Source organism: Misgurnus anguillicaudatus, chromosome 19, assembly GCF_027580225.2.
Source record: "Misgurnus anguillicaudatus chromosome 19, ASM2758022v2, whole genome shotgun sequence".
In the NCBI taxonomy this organism is placed as follows: Eukaryota; Metazoa; Chordata; class Actinopteri; order Cypriniformes; family Cobitidae; genus Misgurnus; species Misgurnus anguillicaudatus.
In genome coordinates, this window is record NC_073355.2 from 48,531,361 (window position 1) to 48,550,342 (window position 18,982).

General features: G+C 35.4%; 1 protein-coding gene across 1 annotated transcript; it reads right to left on the reverse strand.

Annotated features, from left to right (window-relative positions):
* Window positions 1-578: 578 nt before the first annotated feature.
* LOC129436761 (GTPase IMAP family member 8) lies at window positions 579-15,032 on the reverse strand. Its single transcript, XM_073857818.1, has 6 exons — window positions 14,893-15,032; window positions 8,545-8,642; window positions 7,448-7,489; window positions 6,462-7,154; window positions 4,461-5,123; window positions 579-2,967 (listed from the first exon to the last, which is right to left on the reverse strand). Exons 2-6 carry the CDS (start codon window positions 8,573-8,575, stop codon window positions 1,025-1,027), a joined length of 3,372 nt encoding a protein of 1,123 aa, XP_073713919.1. The 5' UTR covers window positions 8,576-8,642; window positions 14,893-15,032; the 3' UTR covers window positions 579-1,024.
* Window positions 15,033-18,982: the final 3,950 nt, after the last annotated feature.

Sequence of the window (18,982 nt, forward strand, 5' to 3'; positions counted from 1 at the left end):
TGGACACATTAAAACCAGCTGACTCTGTGAGAGTACAACCATTTGGACCTTATAGGATCTGGAGAAAGGGGACTGTGATTGAACCCATCGACTCGAGGGGTCATAAGAAGGAACAGGAGACATCTCAGAAAGGATCATGGAATGAACACCGGGGTATACACCAAAACAGAGACTGTTGTTCCAGACAATACAAAACAGGCAGAAACTGCAGATACACAATCACATCTTACAAGCACTGTGGATAATTTAAAGCAGAACACTCAACAATCAGACGTCCCAGCATCTGTTGTCACAAAAACGTCTGTTGACCTCACAGAAGTAATATGTAAAAATATTACTTAAATGTTTGTTTGTTCTAAAGGAAATGTGAAATTACCTCACAGAAGTAATAAGTAAAACATATAATGTTCTTTGGTTACAACAGAAATTGAAGAGAAAAAAAGAGAAAGGATGTAACAGTAGGAACAATTGTTATATGTTTGTTGTAGTGGGGACCGGAAAGGCGTGGCACTTCCGGGTAACCTCATGTAAAGATGTGTACAGAGCACGTAAGACTATTAAAAGAAGAGTCACAGTAGTCTCGGATATCTGTCTTTATTTTATAAATAAGACACATAAAACACCCATCTGATAACAACAACTGTTCCCAGAAAATGTTTAGGGCACATGCAGTTAAAGCAAATACTGTATAGTGCAGTGTTTCTCAAAACGGGGGGCAGGCAGGCGGACACACTTTTATTACTCGTAAAAAATACATTTGTTTATTATAAACTGTGCAATTAAACCTCAAAAAATAAGGCTACAACCAACAGCACTGCATTGTATCAGTTAACCCATTTTGTTTAATTCCAAGTTTGAGTTTGTTTTATGTCATGAATATTCTTTGAGTGGGGCCACAAAGGGATGCTCCCTAGACAAGGGGGATGCACGCCAAAAATATTGGAGAACCACTGCAATAATGTGATTAATGTGTACAGTACTGCACTGCACATATTATAACCGGCATAATTGTGTCTTGTCCCATTTACAAAATGACACAACCTGATTCTGATTTATTTTTCAGTTTTTCAAGTTTTTCTTGTAGTTTTCTTATTTCTTCACCTTTCTGTTCCTTAAAGTGTTGATAAAGTTCTTCTAGTAATTCTCGTTGTTTTTCTCGTTCCTCCAGCATTTCTTTAAGCTCTTTAACATGTTCCTCTTTTCTCTCTTTGAATTCATTAAATTCTTCTGCATGTTTTCTGGCTTCATCTTCATGTTTCTTCTTCATCTCTTTTATTCTCTGTTCATGTTCCTGCTTCATTTCTTCTCGTTCTTTTTCTTCTTTTTCTTTTCTCTCTCTTTCTCTTCTTCTGATCTCTTCTTCTTTTTCTCTTTTTATATCCTCAATTCTTTTCTCCCATCTCTTTCTCTCCTCTTCTCTTCTCTCATCATCCTCTTGTTTTTTTCTCTCCCACTCATCTTTTCTTTTTTGTTTCAGTTTCTCATAATGTTTCATCATTTCATTTTTCTTTTCTTCATATTCTTTCTCTTTCTGTTCTTTCACTTCTCTCTGTTTCTGTGTCTCTTCTTCTCTCTTTTGTCTCTCTTCTTCTTTCTCTTTCTCAAGTTTCTTTCTCATTTTCTCCAGTTCTTCTTGTTTTTCTCTCAGTTGTTCCTCGTGTCTCTCTTTTCTCTTTCTTTCTTCTTCTTCTCTTTCTCTCATCTGTCGTTTCTTGTCATCCTCCCATTCTCTCTGTTGTCGTTTAATTTCTTCTTGAGTCTCTTTTCTGTCATTTTCAGCTTCTCTTATTTTTCTCGCCCATTCTTGTTTCTCTCTCTCTTCTTCTTCACTTCTCTTTTGTTCATCTAAATTTCTCTTTTTAATCTCCTCTTCTTGTTTCTTTTGTAATTCTGCTATTATTTGTTCTTGTTCATGTTTCATCTTGTCTTGATCTTGTCTGTATTTCTCTTCTCTCTTTCTATCCTCCTCTTTTCTCTCATTCTCTCTCTTTTCATACTGGGATATCTGTTGTTCAATCTCTTTCTTCATCTTTTCTATCATTTGATGATATTCAGCTCTTTGTTGTTTTTCCTCCTCTAATCGTTTCTGTTTCTCCTCATTGCGTTTCTGTTGTTCTGTTTTCTCTTTCTCCTTAAACTCTTTTCTCAGAGTTTCTTCCTGCTCCTTAAACTTATTTTCCATCTGCACTCTTTCCTCATCTGCTTTTCTTTTCTCTTCCTCCATTCTCTTCATCATGTTTTTCATTTCAATCTCATGTTTGACTTTTAATTCATCTTTTTGAGCTTGAATTTCTTTCTCTTTCTCTTTCAGTATTTCCTCCGTTCTCTTTTTAATGCTCATCTCTGCCTCTTCAAACATGCTGTTAGTGAAATATCTGCCACGATTTCTTGTTTTCATCTCTTCTATCATCTTTATCAGTTTCATCACTTGAGTTCTGTCTTGTGTTTCATTATTAAAGGCCAGGTATCTGTCTCCACAGTCTCTGATCAGTTTCTTCAGTTCTTCAGATTCAATTACCTTCACATAATTTTCTATAGTTTCATCCATAAGTTTATCTCCTCCTGTAAACAGAATGATGCTGAACTGTGCAACTTTAGGACCAAAGCACATCCTTATCAGATCTATAGTCTCTGTTTCTTCCTGAGTGAATCTTCCTAAACTCAACACAATAATGAAGGCGTGAGGTCCAGGTGCTGACAGTGAAACACATTTCATGATTTCCTCCAACACTTGATCATTTTGTGTTTTTGTGTCAAACAGACCTGGAGTATCAACAACCGCTACTGATCGACCATCAACTTCACAAACTCCTTTCTCACAAACAGTCGTCACTGATCCTGACCGTAATTTGCTTTGAAACTTTTCTCTTCCCAGTATTGTGTTTCCTGTTGCGCTCTTTCCACTTCCTGTCTTTCCAATCAAAACAATCCTCAAATGCTTCAGATCTTCCTGTTCTCCTTCAATACCTGAAAATCAAGATAAATACATACAAAAACTGTAAATGTATGCAATACAGTGAGGGCAGATGACAGCTTTACTGCGCTTTAAGTCATATGGAATAGATGAATAAATGTACATCTAAACATGCAGATTCTCTCAAGTATCACAAACACTTAAATACCCCAGAAGGCTTCAGTATTAATCTTACTGTGAAAATAAAACTTTGATAGATGACTACGAGATCACGCGAGATCACACAAGATCACAGTGACGTCACACCATTCTCATACTATGACAATCACAGTGTGAACTATATTTGAGCTCATTGTGAATTCAGAATGTTGAGTTCATGGTATGAGTGCACAATGAGTGACCATGATGAGCACACTTTGAGTGTACCATAACCTCACATGGTGACCATAGTATGAGTTCACAGTAAGTGGGTCATGACCTCACATCATGAGCTATTGTCATGATGTGAGGTCACAGCACACTCACTGTGAACTCATACTATAGTCATGATGTGAAGTCGTTCTACACTCACAGTGAGCTCATACTATGGTACCAATGTGATGTCATGCCACACTCACTGTGTGCTCATATCAGGGTCACTATGTGAAGTCATGGTACACTCACAGTGAGCTCATACTATGGTCATAATTTTAGGGGAACGGGACACTCATTCTGTTATAGCAGTACATCACACATGTCTGGAAAATGTTGGCCCAAGAGTAGAATGTCGCCCTTCTAACCTATAATTTCTAAGAAATATTATTGGAATGATCATAGGATCAAATTAACGACACTTTCTACACAGCATTTTATACAGCCATATACATGGTGTGTAATGTACTGTATATACCATATAAAATGTCAACAACAATGTTATGGCATCAAGAAGCCTAAATAAAGCTCACACAGAGATTCAGAGATTTGCTTTGTCAAGCATTGTGGTCTAGTGGTTAGACAGAGGTTGGTGGTTCAATTCCCACAGCTGGCAGGAAGTGATTGATTGTTGGGGTGTTGCAGTGATAGTTGCCATGTGTGTTTGTGTGTGTTCATGACTTGCAGTGGATGGCCTCACTACTCAGTGGAGGGGTTAAATGCAGAGACAGTCATGTCTCTTTCACTTTTTTTATTGTCCGTATATTATTCAATTTGCAATGTCTGTGCGACATGTTTCCAATTAGCAAACGCTAGAATATTAGTTCTCTGAGCGACATCTGGTACTTTTCATCCCATGTGCTTTATGTGTAGTATGAGCTGACAGTGATTGTGCAGTGACATTAATATATGAGCACACCTTGAGTGCGCTGTGTGGTTACAATTTTAGCTCACTGTGATGCACACATTGTGACAACATTTTGAGGATCTTGTGAGCTCATGGTGACTTCACTGAGTGTTTACTGGATAGTTTAAAATGACTAGTCTCTAATTCAAGAAAATGGTATGTGTGAGACAAATCATATAATTTTGTTCAACTTTATTACGGCATTACATTAAAGTGTTAAAAACTTACCACACGAGTTGATCTTTTGCTGTAATTCTTTGTTTTTTCTCTCCATTTCACTCAGTTGTTCTTTATATTTCGCTTCAATTTCATCTCTCACACTCTTCTTTTGAGATTTTACATACATCAGAAGTGAATAGGGTTCAGTCTTTATGTCTTTTATATAATCCATTGATGTTTGTTTAAATTTTTCATATTCTTTCAGTCCCAACACCCTGTAGCGTCCTCCACAGAGATTGATCAGACTCTTACAATCAGAATATGATTGTACAAAATCTGTCAGACGTTTGTCAACAGTGCCATCAGTTGTGAAAATCACCCTGAAATGCTCACTGGAGTAAAACATCTTCTGAATCTTCTCAGTTTCTTCTTTGTCTTTATCAGTCAATGGACCAACAGGAACAATGAGGAGAAACACATGAACTCCAGGATCACAGAGAGACACACACCTGAGAGTTTGATACCTCGCTTCATCTTCTGAGAGTCGAGTCAATGATGGAAGTTCAACAACAGAGATCTGATGTCCATGTATCTTCTCTTCTTTCTTCACACATTCTGAGCTGTATTCTTTCTGATGTGATGGTTTTTTTCCCCGTAGAAGTTTGGAGACTGCGACCTTCAGTCCTGCATCAGCTCCACACAACACTACGTTCAGATTTGATTTTCCTGTTTCTGATGCTGAAAAATATATTGGAAAAACAATTGCTGTATGAAAATATTGATGTTATTGGGTATTTACTCAATTAGCTCTGGCAAAAGCCAAGTACATAGAAATCCGAATGAACAAGTTCATTTTAAGCAAAGAGTTAAACAGAACTTTTAATTTTTAATGAGAGATAATACTCGATTTAAATAATATATCTTTTAACAAATAAGTCAGATAAAATTGCTTAATGTAGTATTAATAAAGTCCTGGAAACATTCGCCATGCCATTGGGGCACCAGAAAGTTCTCACCTTACAGTATCACAAAATAATAATTCACATGTTTAAATTGTACTTCCTGCTAAACAGCCTGCTGATTGTTTTCTGTTTATACATTGCTACTGGATTAACTTTATTTTTAACAGTACACGCTTTGTTCTTTAAAATGTTTTTTAAAATAAAACATTGTATATGAATAAAACTGCTAACATTTTTTATTTATACTATACGGACTACCGGCACATCCGGGAACTTGACTGTAAATTTCGTCACCGCCCCTTTTTGGGGGATAAAAAAGCAGACATTCCATTGGCTTCCATTCAAAATAGCAGAACAAAGCAACGTTTTTACACAGCCGGCAGGCGTAAATAACTTATGAAATCACTCAGATTAAACATGTCGAGTATTTATCTGTCCACCCTGCCTGCCATAGAGCCCGAAAGATACATTAACACATTTAATTTGGTCAATATAAAAACATGTCCCTTTCATTCTCACAGCGTCAAATTTGTATAACAACGCCATCCAGTGATTGCTGGAAATATCGCTAAGCCAGTTAGTTGTATGACTCGACGGAAAAGTGCACTCATTACTCTAAATATAAAGACATAAATAAATACGAAGTAACTTTCAAATACGAAGTAAAATCATTCACTTGCTTCCCTGTTGACTCGATGAGGTATGAGTAAATGTCCGGGTAAGACACCTCTGGCCAATAGGGAGCGTTGTTACACAAATTTATGCTGGGAGAATGAAAGAGACATGTCCCTACATTGACCAAATTAAATATGCCAATGCATCCCTCGCGCTCCATGACAGGCAGGGTGGACAGATAATTACTCGACATGTTTAATCTGAGTGATTTCATAAGTTATTTACGCCTGCCGGCTGTGTACGAAGGTTGCTTTGTTCCGCTATTTTGAATGGAAGCCAATAGAATGTCTAGTCTGATTTCCCCCAAAAGTGGGCGTGAACCTGTTCAGAGACATTCTATGACGTTGCGCCGGTTGTGCGTATACGTATTCATATTAATTCAAACACAATCTTCAATACTTTATGTATATAAAGTAAAAAATAAACCTTCTGCCATCTTTATTCTTTTTATGTATCTCTTTGGGTTTTCCATCATCTTTGTGATCTGATTTGTCCTCATCTGATCTCACTGAATCTTCATGTAAAGTTGGCTTTGGATCAACAGATGATCCTTCAGCTTCTGCATCTTCATAGATGTCACATTTGAGATATTCTTCAGGTTCTTTCTTAAGTATCTCATCTACCTTTCTAAACATCTCAGAGCACCATCCTTCTTGTCTTTCATTGAAGTGAAGATGTCCTCCTCCACACTCATTTATTAACTGATTCAATTCATTGTTTCTGACAGTTCTGTGTTTGGATCTGTGTGTGTCTTCATCAGTAGTCAGCACTATGCTGCGTTTTATTGCCTGATCACTGAATTGTTTCAGCACATACTTTACTCTGCCTTTGTCCTCCTCACTGAAGTCACGCTGCTGCAGAACGAGTATGAACACATGAGGTCCTGGATCAGATTCTTTTACACACTTTTTTACTCTTTCTGTGATCTGATCTTGTGTGAGGTTTGGCTGGAGCAGATGACAGTTGATGAATGCGATTTGTCTGTTCTCCACCATTCCACTGATTCTCACACTGTGATTCTGTAAATAATCTTCAGTCTCTGTTTCATCTATCCCCAGGATAAAGTTTCTCACTCTGATGTTTTCTGATAGATTCTTCCCCAGCAGAACAATCCTCAAATCACTCACTGAAACACAATTAAAAATTTAATTTGCATGGAAACCTCTGGATTATACAACATGTTACCTTTTCAGTAAATGTATATATTTTAGTCATAATGTCTATGCTACTCATGTGCTATTTATGTTCTGACGTAAACAGATTATTTAGTTATAAGACAAACTATTTGTTTTAAAAATCTTTTGATTGATTTCTAATAATCTCTCATTTTTACAGCGACTGTGCATTGTTTTCTGATAACCACCATGTGGAGATGAGGCCATTGAATTAAGTACTCCAACTTTAACCAATCAGACTTACTGTTGGGACGATCAATAAGTGGACTATGACGGCCGTTCTGCACTGAAAATAAAACAAAAACGTTTTTAACAGCACACACATGTAAATTGTGATTGCATTGTTTCAGCATCACACTCCACCACTTAAAAAAGGCACATTTTGTCTTTAGATCGTGCAAACACTTATCAGAAATGAGATGAGCTACAAAATTTTATCTCTCCGGTCTCGTATCCTATGCAATCACATTCCAGTCTGATTTTTCTCATCTTTTTTGGTTTCACACATTTAATTAAGATTGGCCATTCAACTCTATAAAAATATGTTTTACACAAATTACCACCTACCTGAAAGACAAGTAGCGTTAAGGGTAACACAAACTTATGTGAGGTTAATTTTAACACAGCTATATACATACTAGTTTGCAACAACCATTTGAAGTGTCACAAAATTATTGTACATTATGGGCTTTTTTATTGTTGATCATACATCATGCAGAGGTCAAACTTGGTACAAATACAATAATTATCATATGTCAATACTGAAGGTTGACTCCTCCTATATTGAAAGGTTTTATATTCAGCAGTCAACAGACAACCTTGTAAAAATATTAAAACCTTTTATAAGTTTGTGGATTTAGAAATAGCTACTGAACATAAATAAAATGTGCAAAAGGACTTTGAAAATACCCTTAGAAAGAGCTACTGTAGAAAGAGCTATTGAACATAAATAAGATGTGCAAAATGTAGATAGCCTATGTGAGTAAAATTTTCAACATGGTTAAATGCTAAAACTATACTAGTCAACATTTGAAGTGGATCAAAAAAGTTTATCAAAGTTGTCCTAAGACAAGAACGGGTATTAGGGATTGGTTTTATGTAAACTTTTTTGAATGGTTTTGATCCACTTCGAATGTTGACTAGTGTAGTTGTTCAGATAGAGAAAGAGCTTGAAAAAACCTTTAAAATGACACGAAGACCATGTCTATAGGTTTAAGAATAACAAAATACTGGCCATTTTAAACTCTAAAGTCATCACTTTATTTTGTCATTGTTTTCCATTTTGCGGGTGGTAAAACTCCAGTGCGCGTCGTTCAAATTCATTGACATTTCGTAACGTATCTAAAAAAGAAGCTTGCGTCTGATCTGTCATTCTGGCTTGGTGGGATGTCAGGCAGCAAGTCCTCTGATTCTGACCTTGTTCTTTTACTACTCAGAGTCTAAAACAAGGAAAGCATATCAAGTGTTCATTGTATTTTCATTTTAACTGAGCAGCTATAGTTGAGCGTTTCACACACAAACACACATCTCTCCAGACCATGTTGACACTGATTGACAGCAGAAAAGTGACGCATGTGCTTTTAACTTGTAATGTAGTCTCTGCTCTGGGTGGGACGAATTAGGAAGTGTAGCCTAGATTGTGAAGGGCGCTCTGAAAAGCCAAAGGACCGTCACAAGGGTATGAACAGGAAGTGAATATATATATACAATCTAGACGAATGAGAGAACCAGAACAATAAAACCAGGACTAGGCCTTAGTTTAATTATGAAATATAACTTGTTTTATTAAACATGCCTTACTAAAAACATTACTTGTGTGCATTTTGAGGCAAAACAAAGGTACGGATCTATTTTAAGATATGTCAGTGCAAGTTGTTTTTTAGTTTGAACACCTCTTACATTGATTTTAGTCTATGACTAGTTTAATCCCTGTCCGGGAAACTGCCCCTAGAAATAATACTTTAGACATGACATAAGGCAGGACAGGTATATATAAACAATGAACACAGGTAACAATAAGTAAAATAAGGCTATGTCCACACGATCATTTTTTTCCCTTGCTCTAAAAAAATTATCCGTAAACACGAAACCACTGAAACCGACTGAAAGTGGTGTAGTATACATGCCAGACCAGTATGGGGCGCTGTAATTCTGCCACAGATATACACTATACACGGAGAAGACTTTGAGCATGCGCATAACCAACGTATGGTGTTGTCCATTATCGCTTGTTGGTCACCACAATTGCATTGAAGCAATAGATTTTGCTGTAATAAAGCTAGAAGGCTTTAGTAGCTTCTGTAGCACGAACACAATCACGTAGTCTGCCGTTATTGTTGATGTTGTTACGTGTGACGCTCCCGACACGTGATGTGATGACACGGGTGTCGGTTTCAGATTTATCCACTTTAGGACCCGGTTTCAAAAAATAGCGGATTCAGTCTCCCAAAACGCCGGATCCGTGTGGATGAAACGCCAATACGATAACAAATTTATACGTATACGGTGATACGCTCTGTGGACAGCCCCTAAATCAACACACACAGACAGAATCCCAACAGTTTAGGGCTACAGGTTTGTTTGTATCCTTCCAATGCAACGTAAATTTAAATGCTTTAAACTATTGTATATATTTCAAAATATACAATAAAAAATTATATTGGTGAAAAAATTTTTTTGTAAAAATTGTCATTTTGTATATTTTGAAATATATCAAAATATATATATATATATATTTATACGTATTACGAAGGAGGATTAGGGCCAAGCTAAAATAAAAAAAGCGAGAATAAAGTCATTATTTAACGAGAAAAAAGTCAGAATAAAAATAATTTTGAGAATAAAGCAGTTATTTAACGAGCATAAAGTCGTTATTTAACGAGCATAAAGTCGTTATTTAACGAGCATAAAGTTCTTAATTAACGAGAATAAAGTCATTATTTAACGGGAATAAAGTCGTTATTTAACGAGAATAAAGTTGTTATTTAATAAGAATAAAGGCGTTATTTAACAAGAATGAAGTCGTGAATTAACGAGAATAAAGTCGTTATTTACCAAGAATAAAGTCGTTATTTAACTAAATAAAGTCGTTATTTAACGAGAATAAAGTCGCAGTCGCAGATCTGCAAAGCAGATACCAAATTACATACTTACATACATGTCTTAATAAAGATATGAAGGAGATGCGCTCAGAAAGGCAATTTTAATCTTCCTCATATAAAAGGCAATATGGGGGAAGATAATGTGAATGAAGAAAATTCGGTGCACACCTTAATAAAACAGGCATGCAATGAACAGGATATCGTAATAAAAAAAGGGGGTTACACTTTATTTTGATAGTCCACTTTAGACATTCTACTTACTATAAATAACTTTGCAACTACATGTCAACTAACTTTCAATATTTTGCAACTATACGTCAACTAACTGTCATTAGAGTATTAGTAGACTGTAATGGTTAGGGTTAGGGAAGAGGTTTGGGTTAGTGGAATAAGTTGACATGCACATGCAAATATATTTCTAGACAGTTGAATGTCTGTTGAGATATCATTGCAATCAAGTGTTAGTAGAAATTAAGCAGACAGTTTACTAATTCTCTAAAGATTGGTAGTTGATAAGTAGTTGATAAGTAGTTGCAAAGTTACTTATAATTAGTAAAATGTCTAAAGTGGAATATCAAAATAAAGTGTTACCAAAAAGGGTTTTGTTAATTGGGTAGGGTAAACCCTTACGAACATTTTTAATGTGGTAAAAGTATAGGAACCATGTTTTTTTTTTTTTTTGGTGTATTGATTACTATCAGCAAAACCATGGTTTTACTACACTAATCATGATTTAACTATTGTCAAAACCATGGTTATTTTGTGGTTACCACGGTTTTACTACAGTTATCATGGTTTTTTTAACTGTAGTAAAACCATTGTTATTTTTCGTAAGGGAAGTTACGCACATGGAGGCGCACCTACTGTAAATGAAAGTGCACAGGTGATAAGGGATGTTAATCGTATGGCCGAGGGAGGAATTGAAATCAGTGGTGTAGTGCAGGGTATACGCAGGTATACGGAGTATACCCACTTCTTTATTTGATGGCATGGAGTATACCCACTTCTACTTTAAAAACATGGGGGCATAAAGTAAGAGTACCTACTTCTCCATGTACCACTACACCACTGATTAAAAGTCTCTGCGACTTTGCGAACTAACAATGCATGGGCGTAGATTTAGGGTGGGACGCTAGGGACATGTCCCTACTAATATTCAGGGAAGACTGTATTGTCCCTAACGAGTGAAACCTGTAGCTTTTCATGTGGATGGCTCCGTCATTCAGTTCCAAAACAAACTAAAAAACTTGGGAGTAATTTTTGATCCTAATTTAACATTTGATCTTCACGTACAGAATACTGTTAAAGTTTCATTCTTTCATCTTAGAAATATATCCAGATTACGTCCCATGCTGAGTTTTCCAGTGGCTGAAAAATGAGTTAATACCCTGGTCTTCTCTAGACTTGATTATTGTAATGCATTGCTAGCAGGAGCTTCAAAATCTACATTGAATAAACTACAGTGGGTTCAAAACTCTGCAGCGCGTATTCTGACGAGGACAAGGCAAAGAGATCATATAACACCCATTTTAGAGACCCTGCATTGGCTCCCTGTCAAATTCCGTGTTGATTTTAAAATTCTGATGTTGACTTACAAGGCACTAAATGGCCTTGCTCCTCAATATTTCTCTGAGCTTTTAAAACACTACATCCCGGCACGTGATCTTCGCTCGGCTGATGCTGGTCTTTTAATTGTTCCGGTTACACGCTTAAGAACAATGGGTGATAGGGCGTTTTCATCAGTTGCCCCAAAGTTATGGAACTCTTTGCCCTCTGAGATCAGAAATGCAGCTTCCCTGAAAAGGTTTAAAACATCACTTAAAACTCATTATTTTAAGGAAGCATTTGGGTGATATAGTGTTTCTTGTTGTTTTTTATGATTGTATCTTAAATGTTTATTTTATGGCATAAGGGTTACTTTTAATTGTTTTATTATTTTACTTTTATTTATTCTTCCTTTTAATTCTTTACTTCCATTGTTTTATTATTATGTGTTTTTTTTTTTTTATTACCATGTCTATTTTATATATCTAACTTTTTTTACTTATGTTAAGCGCTTTGAGAAATGAGTTTTAAAGGCGCTATACAAAATAAAGATATTATTATTATTATTATTATAATATCGACCAAACCATTAATCTGTATTTATATATAACCACTGATGTTCGTCTTATTCTCGTGTTTTCTATTTTTTACTTATTATATTTTTTTTCAGGAATCATTTATGAGATTAGAAATCTTTTGCAATCACTTGTTCACTCAACAAGACGCGCGTGATTATTCGGGCTACAGGTAAGTGAGGAAGAAAGTATTATTATACCCACTGTAACTGTTTCATGCACAAAATACGGAACAAGTTGTGTCACATAATGATTCAAGGACAGTGTTCGTTTCACCAATACACGACAATCCCATGTTAACCTGAGGAGTTGCAAACGCGTGTCAACCTTTTATAAATGGGGTAGCAAGGTTATTTAGGGGTCCATAATCCATGACAGAAAATAACCCCAACATGGTAAAAACATGAATTCATGTCATGATTGCTGAATACTTTACATTACTGCGCTGTGGTCATTACTTGCACAGATGTAGAAATAATGTAAGGTTGCATTTTAAACTTAAACTATTTTTTTCAACTGATTAACTGTCTGTTAATGAAAAGAAGATTTAATGTGAACTACAGAAACGTTAATAAACGTTGTTCAGGAAACAGCATGATATACATACCTACTTCATGGGATTTTTTTGCAAAATTAAATCAAGAATTAAATATTAATTGCATATTCTTCAATGTTATAAAGTAAATATGGATTCATATATGTTACAATGTGATTTTCTTTTTTTTTGATAAAGACTTAAACAGTTACGGTTTATTAGGCTCTAGGACATAACGAATTGTTTATTATAGTACATTAAATTTGGGATGGCACCGGGGGTGGCCAGTCAGATGTCACTGAGTAAAGTGCATACTGAGTTGTCTGTTGTTTATGTCAAGTAAACGGTGATAAACAGTTTTTGCAATGCGATCATTTTATTTATGTACCCACCAATGCCAGAATCAAACCTACGCCCTAATTGAGATAAATGCAGCGTAGGCTACGTTTAATTTTAGGCGTGTTCTCATGAAAGCATAATCTTTACTAAGTGCAGACCCTTATAACCCTAAAAGACAACATTGAATTCACAGTAACATTCAGCAAACATTTTATTAATAAAACATTCTGTGTACAGGCAAGCGAAGATCACAGAATAAGAACACAAACTGCTAAAGTGCACGTTTGTTTCCTTTATTAAAAACGAGCACATTCTGGGCTTTTCTGCTTGACCCTACATACTTATTAATAATATATTATAGCGTGTAGTGAATTTAGTGTATTTATATCACTGTCCTAATACAGTAAACAACGTAGGCCTAAACTGAATTGACTTCATTCTCGAAATTTTACGACTTTACTCTCGTTAATTAACGCCTTTTTTCTCGTTAAATAACGCCTTTATTCTCGTTAAATAACGACTTTATTCTCGTTAAATAACGACTTTCTCGAAATTATATTTATTCTGACTTTTTTCTTGTTAATTAATGACTTTAATCTCGATATGGTTTTATTTTTTATTTTAGCTGGGCCCTAATCCTCCTTTGTAATCTTTTAAACACGCATAAACGTCATTAATGTTTATATATAACGCAACACGTTAATCTGTTGGTATTCAAGGTGTTGATGGGGTAGTAGCGACCTCTAGTGGACATTTAGTAATAATTCGCTCTGTATAGTGAATATAGAAAATAATCCCCACTTAAAATAATCACATTTTGTTGCTTTGCAGCTTGAAATGAGCACAGACACACTTTTAGTTTTATCTAGCTGTCGGTGCAACTTATAACATTCAAAATAAATATATAACACCATGTCAGAAACAAATACAAATAATAAAACACAAGCATTGCTGTGACCTGACTGAAAAGTGGATTTACTAGAATAAATCAAAAACTTTGAGCTTTAAATGTCGTGTAAATTGTATTCTTGACTTACTTATCATACTATAACCGTTTGATCGAGGGTGAGGTCAAGTGGGCTGGCACATCATCAGCATATACACATAGTACATCTCTCTCTGTTACAATGAACCGCACCTCGAGCAAGTTTTACCTTTTGCACTCTATGCAATTGTATGGGAACATAGATTATAGAAACAATAAGTTTTACGTGTTCTTTTGAAGCAGCGATGTTTGTTGTTTGTGTAAAAATATGATGAACTATCATGTTTTTAAATGATTGAACAAAAATGCGTTAGGTTGTGCCCCGCTCTCACCAACACAGGAAATGATCCAAGGATCAAATTATATTTTTCCATAGTACACACGGCTTAAATGCAATAAAATAATGACCGATTTAAATCAACTTAACCTTATGCTTATAGGTGAGTGTCTCGTTTCCTCAGTTAAATTTTCTTGTGTAAACATGACAAGATTAACATTTGCCACTACATGAGAAAATGAAAGTAGCCTAAAATCAAAACCATCAAACGTACAGCGGAAACAAGGGAAATCATTGTAGTATTTAAAGGGTTGTATTAAAACAATACTTACCATGCTTTTGAAATGGATATGAATACGTTTTAGGAGCGCAGCATACAGTTTAAAACTGTATTACTTAACACAAAACCCGAGACGAATTCTTCCGCTAAATGAAGCGCAAACACATAACGGGAATAGCAGATAGACCAGAGCCGGGAGGGGGTGTGAGGGGGCGACGGCACTCGGCATCTCGCTTCCTCAGATAACCATGTTGAATGGGATTTTAATGATAAAATGTGCTATTTAAAAATCAAATAGTGTATTGTCTTCCTAGACGTGATAATAAGCTAAAATAGCAATATTTTAGTTAAGGACGGTCTGTGAGGCAAGAACGAATTTTAATTGTTCGCTTGACTGAGCCCCAACCTATAACATTATGTAAAATTTCTTGCACTGAGCAATCACGAAGGCTATGAAACATTTTATAATTTCAAGGTTTTGATTACATTTACTAATTTCACCATGGACATTAAAAAATGGATTAAAATGAAAGAAACTACAGCGACTGCTACCCAGCTAACAAGTTTTGGTTCCCAAAACGTTTTCATAAAGTTAGTTTTTGGTTCTAAAAACGTTCCCGTAACGTTACAATAACGTTTCCATAAAGTTAGTTTTTATAAGTTACTGTAACGTTAGAATAACGTTAGGGGGAAGTTATTTTTAGGTTGATTTAATTTAGGGGAACGCTAAACTAACCTAAAAATAACATTCTATTTCTGTAAACAAAACTTTCCTGGCTAACCAAAAACAAACCTTAAAAAATAATGTTATGGGAACCAAAAACTAACATTATGGAAATGTTATTGTAACGTTTTAGGAACCAACAATTTTTTGCTGGGAGTATGCACAGTTGACATTTTTTGCAAAAACGGTTTAATGATCTACACCCTGCTGAAAAAACAATAAGATACACTGCAGTGATGCTTTATTTTCCATCACACTTACAGTAGCTGTCATTAAATTCATTTAGATTGTATTTACAGTTTCTGTAACTGACGTTTGTGATTGTTTTGGGTAGTAGGTCAATGCTAATCCATTAGGGGGCTACGGTAAGAAGCGTGACAGGAGCATTAATATTCATAGCAGCATACAACTGAACCAAATTGGCCACAAGTTATTTATGTGGTTTTCCTGAAATACAAATTAAACCACAATACATATAACTGGCCTTTTAAGTCATAACCAACATGTATATTAGTAGTAGAAACGGATGACTTAAAGTACAGCATTACATTTAAGTATCGTTATTGTTTTAGGAGAACTTAAACTTTTTTCACGCACATTATCACCCAAAGAAAATGTCGGAGCTAGCGTCTGAAAGTGAAACTAAAATGAACTGCAATAGCGGAACTACGACATCTAGCGGCATATAATAAAAGTCTCAAATAAAAGTTTCCTAAACTACTCACATAGAAAATTTAGAACAGTTTCAGTAGTATGATGAATTAATTTCTCCACCTTGGTAATTGCGAGGATGTTGTCTCAAACAATGATATGTTTGTCCTGTGGCGGATATTCTAACTTTTTATGCATTTCGAAAGGGAGGGGTGAGCTGTAGGCTGAGCTGTTGTTTGCAATTTATAATCTCAATGCTAGATGCTGCTAAAAATCTACACAGTGCAACTTTGAACGATTCGATTTACAGCCTCACACACAAAAATAAATCAACACAAAAGCATTTATTGAATCATTTCAGGCCTTTTATTATTACTATTACTGCACTTTATTCATTGTTTTAAATGCATTGATTATTACTACATTGCCTGAGGTGAGAAATCATTTAAAAATAATAAACACTGATATAAGAAATGAATGTATAAAATCATAATAAAATGTGTTGAGATTAAGGAAGATTTATGCAGAGCAGCATGAGAAGTTTTAATAAACAAACAAAATATTTCAAAAAAAGCTCTAAATAAATAAATATAAGAGGTAAATCAATAAAGTGCATCTTTAACATCATTGCTTGAGTAACACTATGTCTACACAATCTAAACAAATTACATCTTTACACACGCGCGCATACACACACACACACACACACACTACAGCACAAATCAATCTGAAAACAGGTCAAAGGTCACATACACACTACCCAAATATAAAAACACAGAGTTAACCTTACGAAACAGTGTTGTGTTACAATGATGCTATCGGATTATTAATTCATTGTCATCCACCATGTTCTTAACACTATGAGACTGTAGTGCATGTCCAAAAACATGCCATTATCATAGTAGACATTATCAAGTCAGTGTCTTGTTACTTTGGGTAAAGTGTTAAGTCCTTTATTGGCAAAAAACACTCAGTGACACACAGATGAAGGGATTTGGAAGAACCACTGCAGTAAATGGCACCAGAAACATCATCGCACACATAAGAGAGCGAGTGGTCTCGTGATTTGTTCATACAGATCAGCTTCTTGTGTGAAGTGAAACCAGAAACAAACCACCAGATGTTTCAAGCTACAAAAAACGGGAATTGAAGATCGTAATGTAATAAAAGTGAATTAAAAGCCCTAAATGGTTTTAAAGGGCACATATTATGCCCATTTTACAAGATGTCATATAAGTCGCAAGTGTGTCTAGAATGTGTCTGTGAAAAATACCCCACAGATTATTTGCTAAAACATATCCAAAAATTCACTGTTTTCTTGTCTGTACCTTTAAATGAAAATGAGCTACAGCTACTCACTTCCTCACCAACAGACAGTGAGTGCATTCGGTTAAAAATAGATTAGCAAATTAGATGTGCTAACAGACAAATTTAGAAAATCGGTGTGACATCACATTAACAAGTGAATCAAATGGGATGTCTAATGAGACTGCTTTGGTTTAATGGGAGTTAATGTTGGGTTGTTGTGTCCAAACACTGCCAGCACACATTTATGTCCAAACACCTTGTAAAATTGGATTTTGCATAATATGGGTCCTTTAAATCGAATACATACATTTAAACACATACCACCTCAAATCTTCAAACAAACTCTTATGCATATACTATCAGATCTGTAAGAATTCAAGTCTATAATCCACAGTGCATTTACTGACATATAATAAACTCTATCATCATGACATCACAATTACACATAAGATTTCATTTCATTAAGGGTTTATCTTATGATGCTCATTGTAAATATATAAACCTTTCATCTATCCAAAACAAACATTTCAGAGGGATGTGGAGGTTGAAGATAAATTTCCACATGATCTTGTTAATGTATTTTTTTATAAGAATCTGTGTTAAATTACTGTAACTTCTGGCAAGATTAAAGGTAGGGTTGCAAAGGGGCGGAAAGTTTCCGAAAAATTTACATGTGAACTTAATCTGAAATATTCCCAATTCTGAACTTGAAAATGTATGGGAATTTATGGAAATTGTTTGGAAATTTAGGGGAATTTATATAAACTATATCATATAAAAACATAAATAAACATTTTATTTGGTCATAAGCAGACATGCATGCAAGGTAAAACAAATTTTGAAAAATCCTGATACTTAAACTCATCAAGTATATATATTATATATACACTCACCTAAAGGATTATTAGGAAAACCTGTTCAATTTCTCATTAATGCAATTATCTAATAAACCAATCACATGGCAGTTGCTTCAATGCATTTAGGGGTGTGGTCCTGGTCAAGACAATCTCCTGAACTCCAAACTGAATGTCAGAATGGGAAATAAAGGTGATTTAAGCAATTTTGAGCGTAGCATAGTTTTTGGTTCCAGACGGGCCGGTCTGAGTACTTCACAATCTGCTCAGTTACTGGTATTTTCACGCACAACCATTTCTAGGGTTTACAGGGAAAAACATCCAGTATGCGTCAGTCCTGTGGGCGAAAATGCCTCGTTGATGCTAGAGATCAAAGGAGAATGAGCCGACTGATTCAAGCTGATAGAAGAGCATCTTTGACTGAAATAACCACTCGTTACAACCGAGGTATGCAGCAAAGCATTTGTGAAGCCACAACACGCACAACCTTGAGGCGGATGGGCTACAACAGCAGAAGACCCCACCGGGTACCACTCATCTCCACTATAAATAGAAAAAAGAGGCTACAATTTGAACAAGCTCACCGAAATTGGACAGCTGAAGAC